Source organism: Podarcis tiliguerta, assembly GCF_965153285.1.
Source record: "Podarcis tiliguerta genome assembly, chromosome: Z".
NCBI classification, from domain to species: Eukaryota; Metazoa; Chordata; class Lepidosauria; order Squamata; family Lacertidae; genus Podarcis; species Podarcis tiliguerta.
In genome coordinates this window covers 3,129,626-3,143,354 of record NC_139553.1, presented here as the reverse complement: position 1 = coordinate 3,143,354, position 13,729 = coordinate 3,129,626, and the positions used below count along the sequence as shown (strand labels likewise).

Here is a 13,729-nt window from a genome sequence, read left to right as displayed (position 1 = left end):
TGAGCAACCTGGCTGCCAAATTCTGCACTAGCAGAAGTTCCCGAAATCTAATAACATGTTACAGTAATCTAGGTTCTGTCATGTGCTTTACCACTGAGCTACAGATATTCGCCCTGCAAGGTCCAGCCTCGGACCTCACCTGCCCGGTTGCTGAAATGAGTCTCCATGGTGTTGGGTTCACTGCTGCTGAGAGACTCCAGGTGGCGCCGTAAGGACTCCAGCTCCTCCTCCAGGCCAGCATGATCTGGATCAAACAGGTTACTCTTCTCCACCACCTCGTTAAGCCGCTCCAGCAACTGCGTTACTCTAAGAGAAAGGACCAACCAACCAAGAGTTATCACAGCTGCAAAGGAGGGGGCACTGAGCGGGGAAGGAGGAAGTGTCAACACCACACCTCCAACAGGTGCACCTGGAGCAAATCAGCTGGGCTACAACTCTTTGTGACACTGCAGTTTTCTCTAACAGAGGAATTCAGCTGGCTTGGAACTAAGAATGATTAAATTTTGTTCTGGGTGTTCAGGCCTGAACTGAGACAATGGGTTGCATGCGACTAAATTTCATTCGCAGTAGACTTGTTGTAAATAATGAGCCTTTTAGTGATGCCAATTAACTTCAGTGGGTCTACTCTGAGCAGGGCTACCGCTGGATAAAAAACACCAGTGGCTTCCTGCTCCATCACAGGCAGAGGCATAGACATAGAAAGTGGGGTGCGGTGGGTGTGGTGCGCCCCGCGTGCCATCTCTGAGGGGGGTGACAAAATCCCCCCCTGGGCGGGGATCGCCGCAGATCGCCTCGCTGATTGCCCCCATGAGCGGCCCCTGGGTGCCCGGCATGTGTGCCGCTCCAGGTGCCCGAGCTGCTGGCTACGCCGCTGATTACAGGTGCTGATCAGCTTAGCAATAATAATGTTACTTCCAAGAACTGCTGTTACGAATCATCACTGTGTTTAATTTGCATGCGTTTAACCTTTCAACAAATTAGCACAGACTGTGCTGTTTACATTTAACCACCATTGCCTTTTATCATAATTTAATCCTGCCTCTTATGATTTTTCCACCTTCTGCACCCATATGTGTCAACACAGGAAAACAGTCCCTGCATTTGGTAGCACAAAGTCCATGCCCATGAAACCTTCTGCTGCTACCTAGCAGACACTTGGCTGCTTATGTCAATACTGCTCTAAAAAGCGTGTGTGTGTGTATGCACACTGACTTTGCATTATGCACATGGAATTTTAAATGCCCTGCCTAAAAGACCATCATTGCAGGATAACCTTATTGGCTATGTCCCCATTCAAATGTATAAATCAGTGGAACGGACACTGTTACAGGTGATACACAATACTGTCCTGCAGTTGTAAGAAATCAAATATTTTAATGTGGCAGCACCCAAACTTTGGAACTCCCTGCCTAGTGACATCAGAGAAGGTGCATTCGCTGTATATATGAAACCTTTCTCTCTTATTTGAGCAGGCCACTGTATAATGCAGTCTTTGTCAACATGGTGCCCCCTTCAGATGGAAGACGTAGGTTAGGAAACAAAGAGGTGGACTCACGTGGAGTTGGAATATTGCAAGAAGCCAAATTCATCTCGCTGTCCATCGGGACACAGGGATTGCATCACTGGCAAGATCCCAGCAGAGGTGAGAGGGGCTGCTGTGTAGTATGCTAGAGAAGGGGAGAAGAAAGAGGAGGGGAGGCGGGAATTTATAGGGCAGGGAGACCCACAAGTAGTTCATAGAGAAGCGCACGTGCTGGATCAGTACCAGCTAGTTAAGTTTCTTCAGTGAAGTTAAACAGTATTCAGAGAGTGCAGCTCAGAGGGTTGAAGGGTCAGAAGTCATCCTCTCCACTTTGCTCATGATATAAAGTCAACAGACAGAAGCCGATACTGAATGGCTATTTGCACCCACACCCACATACAAAACCCACGTGGCGTGACGGTGCAAACTCATTACAAAGTGGGGCATAGAATCAAGACAAAATTCTCCCTTGCATTTCAGAATTCAGTGCTTATTCAGATGCCAAGCCCATTGCTCTCCAAATTTCAAAGATTAACATTTCTCCAGAACCTCTTTATTTTTGAGTCATAACGGAAGAGTATTTGCAGCCCCCAAATGTCTGAAATTGGAAGTTAATGACAAAACTGATTTTAAAAAAAACTTGCTGGATTACAGGCATCCACAGGGCAATTCAAGTAATAGCACACAATTCTGAAACTGCCAAATGATGCCAGCAAGCATGACGCAAAGGAAGAAAATGAGGATTAAGGGATGCCATTGTGCCGATGTGCACAGATCCACTCACCAGACACCACTGACGGCATCAAGTTTGGAAGCTCCAGTCTGCATCTGGTTCCGACTGAGCGTGTTTAGGAGCTCAACACTAAGTTTACTTGCTACTCTCTAGGTTTAAAGTAAATGAAGAAAAAGATCCCTGAAGCCTAATGAATTAAAATCCTGTTTGCTTCCATGGAGAGTGAGGCAACCAATGACCTTTCATCCCTTTCAAAGGAGCATTACTCTCTGGCTGGCCAGTTAAAAACATCCTAGGGTGAAGGTAGGTTAGAAGGAAAGAGAAAGAAGGTTGGTGAGTAGCAAGAGACGAATAAGCACAAACCACCCTATGCCTTCCGTATAGCCTTTGGCCCATCACTTGTAGATCTGTATATGTATTTAGTTCCCCAAACTGCAGCTAGTCAGGAGAGAAAACGAGGATGGGGAATGCAAAGCGAGGAAGGAAAGCGAAGCCACAAATGGAACTAAAAGGCTGGTGGATCTAGAGGATGGTGAGCAAACCACATTGTGAACAATGGGATACCATTGTTGATGGTATCCCATCAACTCAGACTTTTAAGGCTCTTTGGTATCAAACTGTTGCAAACAGATGACTGAATCTGGCTTAGCTGCAGATTAAAATCTGCAGAGATCTTTGCTCTGCTTAGGTGCACAATTTGCAGCACTATGATTTCAATAGCATCCCAACAAGTTAAGAAGGAAGTGGAAGGGTGAGAAAAATGAGGGTTAAATTGAGTTATATATTAGTTGCAGAAGTCCAAAGGGTTAGATGAGCTCATGCCAATCTGGTGCCATCCAGATGTTTTGAAGTACAACTTCTATCAGCCTCAGGCAGCACAGCCAGATGATGCTGGAAGAATGGGTGTGCTTGGAGAGGCTGATAGGAGTTCTAGTCCAAAACATCTGGAGAACACCAGGTTGGTGAAAGCTGGGTTGAGTCAATATGGCCACATTTCCCCAGAATAATTTGGGCAAAGCAAAAGGAGGGGGAGGAGAGAAAAAGAAAAGGGAAACTCAACTTACAGACTAGAGGAGACACAAAGCATATTTCAAAGACGGGGAGAAAGAAAAAATGAGGGTGGGGAGGAGAGAAAAAAATGTATGAGATAAAGTAAAACATTCTAAAACATAAACATCACAATAATGGCTTTATGGAGATACAACTGAAAGGTGACAATGGCTGCTTAGAAACATAGATTGTAGAGCTGGAAGGTACCCCAGGGTCATCTATTCCAACCCCCTGCAATGCAAGCAATGGCTAAATAATCCCTGACAGATGGCCTCCAACCTCTGCTTACAAACCTCCAAGGAAGGAGGGTCCACCACCTTCCGAGAGAGTCCATCCCACTCTTAAACTTTCTTACTCTAAGAAAGTTATTCTTAAAGTTTTGTCGGAATCTCCTTTCTTGTAACTTGAATCAATTTGTTCAGGTCCTACCCTCAGGAGCAGCAGAAAACAAAGTTGCTCCATCTTCCATGTGATGTGACAGCCTTTCAGACATCTGAAGATGGCTATCGTATCTCTTCTCAGTCTCCTCTTCTCCAGGCTAAACGTACCCTCCTCCCTCAACTGTTCGTCCTAAGGCTTGGTTTCCAATGCCTTGGTCATCTTGGTCGCCCTCCTCTGCACACATTCCAACTTGTTAATATCCTTCTTAAACTGTGGTGCACACAGTACCAGGGATATTTTTCAGCTGGAACTCGCTGGAACTCAGTTCCGGTACCTCTCAGGTGGGCGGCATTGCCATTACAAGAGAACAAGGGAGGTGTTCATTGTGAGTTCCAGCTCCTCTTTTTCTAGAAAAATAGAATGGCACAGTACTACAAGTGCTGTCTGACCAAGGCAGAAGAGAGTGATACTATTACTACACTTGATTGGGATACAAGATGCAGCTTAGGATAGTATTCCGTTTTTCTGCTGCATGACAATGTTGACTCATGTTAAGCTCATGGTCTACTAAGACCCCTGGATCCTTTTCACGCGTCCTGCTGTCAAGTCAGGAATTCCCCATCCTAATGTACATTTGTCCCTATTTAAATTCATTTTGTTATTTTTTGGCCCAGTCCTCCAATCTTACGGTCGTATTGAACCCTTGTGAGATATTAGCTAGCCTTCCCACTTGACCTCATAGCATCTGCATGTGTAGCTTTCTGGCAAAGCAGCTCTCCAAGCAACTGAAGCATGGAAGGTAGTGCCAAAAAGATTTGTTGCAAAGCGGTTACTTAAACTCAAAGGGGCGCCTTACTCTGAAGGGACAGGTTACCCCACCTAGGCCTGTGTAGTCATCTAGGACTGTGTAGTCACCCCAACTAGGCCCAACTAGGCCCCAAGACTTCCCAAATTCTTTCTTTGAGGATGCAAACCTAAAATGGATGGGAATTGGGAAGTCTTGGGGCCTAGTTGGGCCTAGTTGGGGTGACTACACAGGCCTAGACAACTACACAGGCCTAGGTGGGGTAACCTGTCCCTTCAACTCCATGCAAGGACAACAGTCACAGCTGTGGTTGCCACCATGCTGATCTTGAGACACAAAATATTTCTACTGATGTGGACTCTTTCTGGGAAGTCAGACCTCTGAGGTCTTCTGGTCCAGCATCTGATCAGTTTCAGCTGGCAAAAGCTCCGAGCTCCTCAGGATCACCTGCTATATGAGATTATTTTTAAGTGGAGGGCCTACACAGCTGGTTATGACCTTCCATGATTTGGTTTGGCTTCTTGGCATGTTATGGTCTCTGAAAGCAACAGAGATCCTGAGGGTCTGGCAATTGCTCCAATGGTCTGCAAACATACCAGGCGGCAAGAACCACACATTCCTATGGATTTGTTCAATCCTCATTTAAAGTCATCCAAGCTGGTGGCCATCACAGCCTCCTGAGGGAGCGAGTTCCATAGTTTAACTATGCACTGTACTAATAAGTCCTTTAAAAAAAAAAGTGTTCTGAATCTTCCAACATTCAGCTTCACTGGATGTTAACAATGAAGTTGTGAGAGAGGGAGAAAAACTTATCCATCCACTCTCTCCTTGCCTTGCATAGTTTAATAATTTCCTGCACCACAGTAGGGGAGGCCTTGGGCCTGATCAAGCTGCAGGGCTCTTCTCATGCCTTCTCTGTGCTCTCAGTTTCCAGTCCACTTCAAGTAGAGTGGGTGTTTCTGTTCCCTCTGTGGAATGATGAAACGTTCAACCAGCTCGACAAGCCGCTCTTGGAGAAGGCTGATCATTATGCCTCTGTGTGCTGCCCACTCTTCTCTATTCAGTATCTAGGCCCAGGGCCGTTAACTTGTGCAGATGCATCGAGAGAGGTGCCTCATCAGTTTTAGCATTCCAGAAGAGAGATCGAGAACGCCTCTCCAACCAAAATTCTGAGACCTGCAAGCTCCTCTGTCTTCAGGCTGCTACTGACACCTCCTCTCCCCTCCTTGGGCAAACTTGGGCTTTTGCAGGTAAACAGTGAACAGGTGTGAAACATTTCACAGAGGTAGCACTGTGAAAAAGGGTTTACTCCTGGAGTTTCTTTTTAAATACATTTATTGAGTTTTATGGTTGCAAGAAAACCCACGCCGCTTTGTGTTACATATTGAAAAAGAAAAATGACCAAACAGCCCACCCTTTTGTCCAATCTGAAGGCATATTTCAGATCTAAATAATAATAATAATAAACTTCACAGGGAGAGAACCTGAACACTGTTGATGTCAATATAAAGGAAGACATGACCACAACCATCTATTAGGCAATGCAGCAGGTGTAGTTTGTCCTGCAGAGTCTTTGTTTGCATGCTGGATAAGCGGCCTCAAGTCAGCCACAAAAGCTTTTCTGCCCTACAGCCGCATGACGTTTTTGAGTCAGTTTCACATAAAGTGCTCTCTCCCAAATTACATAGTAGCATTTTATTCGTATATCTTAAGCCTTTGGTGTCCCCCCCCCCCACTAATTTCCAACCATCTGTATTCTTGCTGCCGTGAATATGTAATCCACTAAACATTTCCCATCATAAACCTTTGGCTGTTTCTACTGAAAATACCTAAAGAATGAACATATAACAAGAGCCCTTTTGGATCAGGTTTATGCCCCATCTAGTCCAGCACTCTGTTCTCGCAGTGGCCAGCCAGGTGCCCATTATGGGAAACCCACAAGCAGGACCCGAGCACAAAGGTTTGGGCTTCCAGCAACTGCTAACAATGCTATTTCGGGTGGTGGTTGTTGTTTTTACAGCTCAGTATTTTCTGTTACTTCCTACAAATATCTTGCTCTCATAACCAGGCAACATTGGCACAGCGCCACTGCATATGCACAAAAGAGCCATGAAGTGCACATCTCCCTCCGGCAAGCAGGTGAGAAAGGTTTATCCTGCTGATTTATCCATCGTTACATTCAAGGCCAACTGCACCTGTGGATTAAGGGATCAACTGGCTCTGATGGGAAAGCCTCAAATTTCACTCCAAATTCATTGAGGATGATGGGCTCCACATGGGGGTGGTTAACCTTACAAGGTTGGCATGTGGGGGTCTCTTTCCAGGTCCTCAGAGCATGGGTAGGCAAACTAAGGCCCGGGGGCCAGATGCGGCCTAATCGCCTTCTCAACCTGGTCCGTGGATGGTCCGGGAATCAGCGTGGTTTTACATGAGTAGAATGTGTCCTTTTATTTAAAAGGCATCTCTGGGTTATTTGTGGGGCCTGCCTGGTGTTTTTACACAAGTAGAATGTGTCCTTTTATTTAAAATGCATCTCTGGGTTATTTCTGCGGCCTGCCTAGTGTTTTTGCATGAGTAGAATGTGTGCTTTTATTTAAAATGCATCTCTGGGTTATTTCTGGGGCACAGGAATTCATTCATTTTTTTCTTCAAAATATAGTCTAGCCCCCACAAGGTCTGAGGGACAGTGGACCGGCCCCCCTGCTGAAAAAGTCTGCTGACCCCAGTAACAGAGGGCTGCTTACCTTCTTTCACAGGAATGGTGGGTTTCTTCTGTCGTAGCCCCAGCAGAATGAAGAAGAGGACCAAAGGGATGAAGATCTCGAAAGCCAGCACCCACTGAGGAAAGGAGGAGGAGGAGAAATAAGTCAGAGAGACTCAGAAGCAGGAGTAGCAGCACCCGAAACATTGCCAGGGCCTTCCCCCCAACCACCACCAGCACAGATCTGTACAAAAGAGACACAGCCAAAGAGTGTCAGGTTTTTCTCTCCCCAACCCCAGCTCATATATAGTATTTGAACTTCCATTCAGTGAAACTGCCTGGAAGAGGACAAAGGAAAGCATTATTCATTCATTATTTTTAATTACTATTAACAATTAATTTATTAATTGTAGAGGGGATTTACACATAAGATGCAGTAACCAAAAACAGTTTAAAAAACCCCAGAAATAGCAGATACCTATATCTCAAGTCCCATGGACTGCAAGATCAAACCTATCCATTCTGAAGGAAATCAGCCCTGAGTGCTCACTGGAAGGACAGATCGTGAAGCTGAGGCTCAAAGACTTTGGCCACCTCACGAGAAGAGAAGACTCCCTGGAAAAGACCCTGATGTTGGGAAAGATGGAGGGCACAAGGAGAAGGGGACAACAGAGGACAAGATGGTGGGACAGTGTTCTCGAAGCTACAAACATGAGTCTGACCAAACTGCGGGAGGTAGTGGAAGACAGGAGTGCCTGGCATGCTCTGGTCCAGGGGGTCACGAAGAGTTGGACACGACTAAACGACTAAACAACAACAATATCTCAAGTAAACAATTGCATTCTAGGATAAGCAACAAAACTCTCTATAGACAAAGCAAAAGGAGGGATGGGAATGCCTAACTTAATGTTATATTATGCTGCTTTTCAAATCAAATATACTTGATCCCATCCCTCAGGAGAAGAACAGAGGACTATTGGGCCCAACTCAAAATGGTCCCTTCCACACTTTCAAAAAGAGGCCACCCACTCTCACATTTGTCCTTGAATGAGGTAAGGAAAGCAGACAATCTGTTTACAAGATCAATGTTTATGGCATGGAAAACATGGTCCCTGACCCTTTACCACTGTTCTTGTTCCTGAATCATCCAGCTTTCAGACACACAGACAAGTATCAGCAGTTCTAGAATTGGGAAGACATAGGCATTCACACCATCTGTGACCTGCTTCCCAAAGGGAAAGCAATTTCCAAAGAGGAACTACAAGGTAAATTAAAAGGCACTCATACTACCTGGGTTCAGGTAGCTCAGGCTCATTCTCTTGCACAGCATTTAGAGAGCAGGGGAGGGGGTCTAGAACACTTGCTTTGGTTGAATCCTTATGAAGCAAGTCACTTTCCTAATATAGAGCAATCTAATTGATCATGAAGTGGCGGGTGCTCATGGCCTTTGAATTGTACGGGAAACAGAATTAGGCCACCCAATTGAAGATCACAAATGGGAGGGGATCTGGACCACTCCCCTCCTCCAGTGGAGTGGTTAAGTAATATCTTTGATTATTGAATGTGTATGTCAAAGTCAATGGATAGAACAAGCTTAGAATAGCTTTGGAAGTGGATATAGGCTGTAGGGTTAGAAGTAGAAGATATGGCATTATTTGTAAGTGATAAAATGTGAAGTTATTTTGAGTGTGATTAAAAAAAAAAAAGATGGTTAGAAATTATGATATATGTAAACTGCTAAAGGTGAAGTAAAATGAAAATCAGATAGGTGGGACTTGGGGAAGCCCACTTAACAATGTTTAGAAAAATAAGGTTATGATAATAATTTGTTTGTATGGTTTGTCTTTTCTGTTTGTGTTTTTTATTTGTGTTATAAAATAAATAATTTTTTTGGGGGGAAAAATGGATAGAACAAGCATCATTAGATGTACTGCTGGATAAGTGTTCAATACAAGTGGTTTGTATTTGTTTAAAAACCAATAAAAATGTTTTTGTTTTTTTAAGTAAACCACTGAATTGCTCCACACAATGCAAACTGTTAACTTGCAAAACTCAGTGACATAAGTCATGGTGAAGGCCTTTGGCTCACAGAAATTAAACAAATTCATAGAGGGAGGGAGGGAGGATCTATCTGTGAGTATTAGGCTTGACAGCTGCATGGAGCCTTCCTTTTCAGGAGCGGTCTATCCCCTAATAGCGGATGCTGGAGAAAAGGGCTGTTGCTTCCCCTGCCCAGTTTCTGTCTTCTCCAACTCTACTGGCTGACCACTATGGGAAATGGGACATCGGGCTAGACAGACCTTTGGTGAACCCATCTGCTATCTTTACCCCTCCTATGGGGAAGGGCCATAGCTGAGTGGTAGAATGTCCACTTTGCATGAAGAAGGTCACCGATTCAATCCCTGGCATCTCCAAGTAGGACTGTGAGATCCTCCTCATCTGAAACCTAGGAGAGCTACGGACGCTCCGTGTAGACAATACTGACCTTGGCTGACCAATGCTCCGATTCAGTGTAAGGCAGCCTCCCAGGTTCCCTTGCCCCCACAGATGCAGCTAAGTCCACGCACAGTACAAGGACAATCAAACCCTGGTCTCTTCTTTTTCCAACTCAGTGGTTCTGATTTCACTTCTTTTGCCATCTACCGAAGCTTCGCCAGCTAGTCCTGAGCCGCTGGGACCATCAGAAGCTCCCGCTTAAGTGCTAATTTTAATTGTGCTGTAATTAACAGATCCCATCTCAATTCCCAGCCTGAAGCTTCTGACATATCGTTTACGCAGCCCCAAAGCAAGATCAACACACTCAAAGGTAACCAATAAGATAGAAAGCTTTCATTTTTAGCTAAAATGAAAACTTTGTCAACTTTCTTTCTTTCCTTTACTTATCGAAATTAAAATGCTTGGTAAGTGCATCGCCACAACCACTCCTAAACTCCGCCAGCAATGAATCACCCCTATTTGCATCCCACCAAGAACATGCAATGGCAAGAGTGCACAGTATGTCACCACGCTATCTCCCACCTAGTCCAGCATCCTTACTGTGGCAAACCAGATGCCCTTATAGGAAGCCTGCAGGCTAGACTTGGGCACAAGAGCCCTTTTCTCCCCTCCTGTGGCTTCAAGCAACTAGTATTCAGAAGCATTGCTGCCTCCAGCCATTGTGGCAGAAGAAAGCCATCATGGTTAGGAGCCATCAACAACCCTACCAGAGGGTGCAGAATGCCACGGCGAGGCTCCTTACGGGGTCCTTGCAGCAGGATCACATTCATCCAGTGCTTTACCAGCTGCACTGGCTCCCGGTGGAGTACAGGGTCAGGTTTAAGGTGCTGGTTTTAACCTTTAAAGCCCTACACAGCCTAGGACTCACGTACCTATGGGACCGCCTCTCCTGGTTTGCCCCATGGAGGACCTTAAGGTCCATAAATGACAACACGTCGGAGGTCCCAAGTCGCAAGGCCCTGACTTGGTGGAATGCCCTGTCACAAGAGACTAGGGCCCTGCAGGACTTGACATCCTTCTGCAGGGCCTGGCCTGCAAGACAGAGCTGTTCTGCCTGGCCTTTGGTTTGGACTCAGTCTGACCCTTATGTTTTCCTCCCTTTATGGTTTTGATCTATGGGCTACTATTAAAATGAGACTGCATTTTAAATTGTATTTTAACCTGTATTTTAAATTGGTTTCCCCCCTCCCCGCCCTATTACGTTTTTATTGTAATTTTACGGGTGTTAGCCGCCCTCAGCCCGGCTCTGGCCGGGGAGGGCGGGGTATAAATAATAATAATAATAATTATTATTATTATTATTATTATTATTATCCTCATCCAAGAATCTGTTCAATCCTCTTTTAAAGCCATCCAAGTTGGTGGCCTCCTGTAGAAGCCAGTTTGACAGTTCAACTCTGAACTGCTTTTTTCTGTCCCAAATCTTCCAACATTCTGCTTCCTTAGATGCCCATGACTTCAGTGGTATCTCCAGCTGTGTAAAATACTGGACAAGAAGAAACACGGCAAAAAACAAACAAACAAAAAAACCAGAACCCCACACTTTGGCACTGGCTATGTGGCTTTTGTGTTGCCTTTTAATCTTGGGTGATTTTTAAATGGATGATGACAGCTACTGGTTAAGTGGGTCAGTTTTGGGGCCCTGCCCAGCCACAACAGAGAAGCTCGTGTCGCAACAGAGGGGGGAAGTACGCGTTTTCTAAATAAATAAGTAAATGAGGTGTTGTGCGTGGCAGAGGCCAAATAATTCAGAGCATGTTTTGCAGAAGGCGGGGGAGGAGAATATCCTGACACATTAAAGAGCACTGCCGTGATGACTCAGCACATTTATCCAAATCACTTCGTGCTGCCAAGGCACAGCGTCAAAGAACCACCATATATCCAGATTGTGACAGTACTCACCAAGTAAGGAGTACCAGCTCATTTTTTTTCCATTTAAAAATATGCCCTGGGGGTGTGGGTTCACAACAATCAGCCACACCCTGGCACAGGACTGATAAATTTGGGTGTTCTCCATCTCTGCACTGCAATCCAGAATACTTTCCTATCAAGGCCTACTGAGACTCAGAATTCCAATTTCTAAATGCAAGGGGTGCTGCTTTGGACAAAATGATTCCCTGCAGAGGGCACGTTTCCACTTACGGAAAGAATGTCCTCTGCCATGCAAATTTTGGGCTGCTGTTTCTGAAGGGGTATCATGAACTTTTTACATGCCCCGTTCAAGCCTCCCACAACTTGCCCTTCTCAACTTGTGGGATGATCAAACAGCAATGTTCCTAAGGAACTTCTTACGTGGGTGTTGGCTATAATGAGAGAAGCTCTTCACTCCGTAATTGGAAAGTACCGCAGGACTTTAAAAGGTCTCGGTGCAGTACAAGAATATGTGGACTCTGATTTACTGCAGTGAAAACAACTCACAAATCACCCATTTCTAAGGGTAAGGAAGACTCGGAACATTTCTAAGCCGTTTGGAGGGCTTTCTTTTCTTACACATCAAATTCAGATATACTGTACAAAACTCTCTTCCCACACTGAACGACAAAATTTTGTTTTCATTGTGTGTTTTCTACATCTACTGCTCTCTATTCATTTGAAAAATGGAGCCTCTAAATTGCACCCTCCCAAACCAATTTCCTGCACACACACACACAAAAGAAAAGAAAATTGAGACCAGGAAGAGCTTTCTAACGTAAGAGCTATTCAGCAGTGGAACAGACCACATTGGAAGGTCATGCACTCTCCTATTTAGAACTTTCTAAACAGAAATTGGACCACCATTTATCAGGGATTATTTAGCTGCAATTCCTACATTGCATTGCATTGGGCTAGACGATCTTTTTGAGTACCTTCCAACGCAAAAGCTCTATTGCTCTCACGTAACCGATAGAACATTTTCTGGTTAACGTCAGCTGGTAATGGCTTTTTGTCAATCATTATTTTTATCAAAATTATTATATTAGGGTTTTTTCTGTTACAAGTGCAAATTACAAAATACGGTAATAGATTGAACTTCAAGAGTGCTTGATGCACTTCAACTGGGCACTCTGATTTTGCCGGTGTGAGTTTGAATCCAACCTGCAAAGCAGCAGCAGCAGCAGCAGCAGCAGCTGGGAAGCGGTCTTTAGAGATTTCATCATAGCATAAACTTTTGTCTCTAAGAGTGCCACAGAATTATTTGCTGTAATTAATACAGAAAGTTCTCTGCCGCCCCTCCCAATCCTGCTCCACTTCCCCAGCAGGTGGTGATTTTAAGATGCCTTCCGGAAATATGTATGTGTGTGGGGTGAAGAGACATTGGGGGATTTGCCAGGCTTGGTTGTTGGATTAACTTTGAAAGATAGCTTTCTTTTCAAGACATTGCATCCCCTCCCATACACCTACAGGTACTCTCAGGAGAGACACTGAGTCAGCCAACACGCCTCCCCCCCCTTCAGTCAAAAAGGCTTTCAGAGTGGCTTAAAGTGTAGTCAGTTAAAACAAGGCATTCCCTGCCTGCAGGTTTATAATCTAAAGCAGCACAACACACAAGGAAAAGGGAGCATAGAAGGAAGAGGAAAAAAGCAAGCTCAGGCTCCAGTTCTTAAACAGTAGTACTTATAATGGACAGGTGGTATAAAAACAGTTTGGGGGAAAGAAGTGTCTGATGGAGCTGGTCTTTCAGCAGTGCTGAAGGAATGACTGCTGACAGGTGACAACTATTATTATTATTATTAATGAAAAATTATACCACCTTTCACCAGAGGTTCACAGGGTGGTTTGCAATATAAAAGCACAAAAATATGTAACATAATAACAAATAAAAACAATAACACCCCACCCCTGGTCCATAGACTGTTTAATCAGTCAAAGGCCTGGTTAAAGAGGAACGTTTTCGCTTGGTGCCTAAAGGTGTACAATGAAGGCGCCAGCCGAACCTCCCTAGGGAAAGCATTCCACAAATGGGGAGCTAGTGCTGAAAAGATCCCTTCTCATGTTGCCACCCTCTGGACCTCTTAGGGAGGGGGCACACAAAGAAGGGCCTCAGAGGATGATTGCAGGATC

At 44.8% G+C, this 13,729-nt stretch overlaps 1 protein-coding gene across 2 annotated transcripts in view; it reads right to left on the bottom strand.

The window, feature by feature from the left end:
* Nucleotides 1-13,729, bottom strand: part of ABCA2 (ATP binding cassette subfamily A member 2) — a 102,374-nt gene that overhangs the window by 66,099 nt on the left and 22,546 nt on the right. For both annotated transcript variants that reach the window (XM_083422800.1, XM_083422801.1), the window contains 3 exons: nt 7,236-7,329; nt 1,556-1,667; nt 140-306 (listed from right to left, as the gene is read on the bottom strand). In XM_083422800.1, coding sequence (XP_083278926.1) covers nt 140-306; nt 1,556-1,667; nt 7,236-7,329 — 373 coding nt within the window. The remainder of the gene's footprint in view (nt 1-139; nt 307-1,555; nt 1,668-7,235; nt 7,330-13,729) is intronic.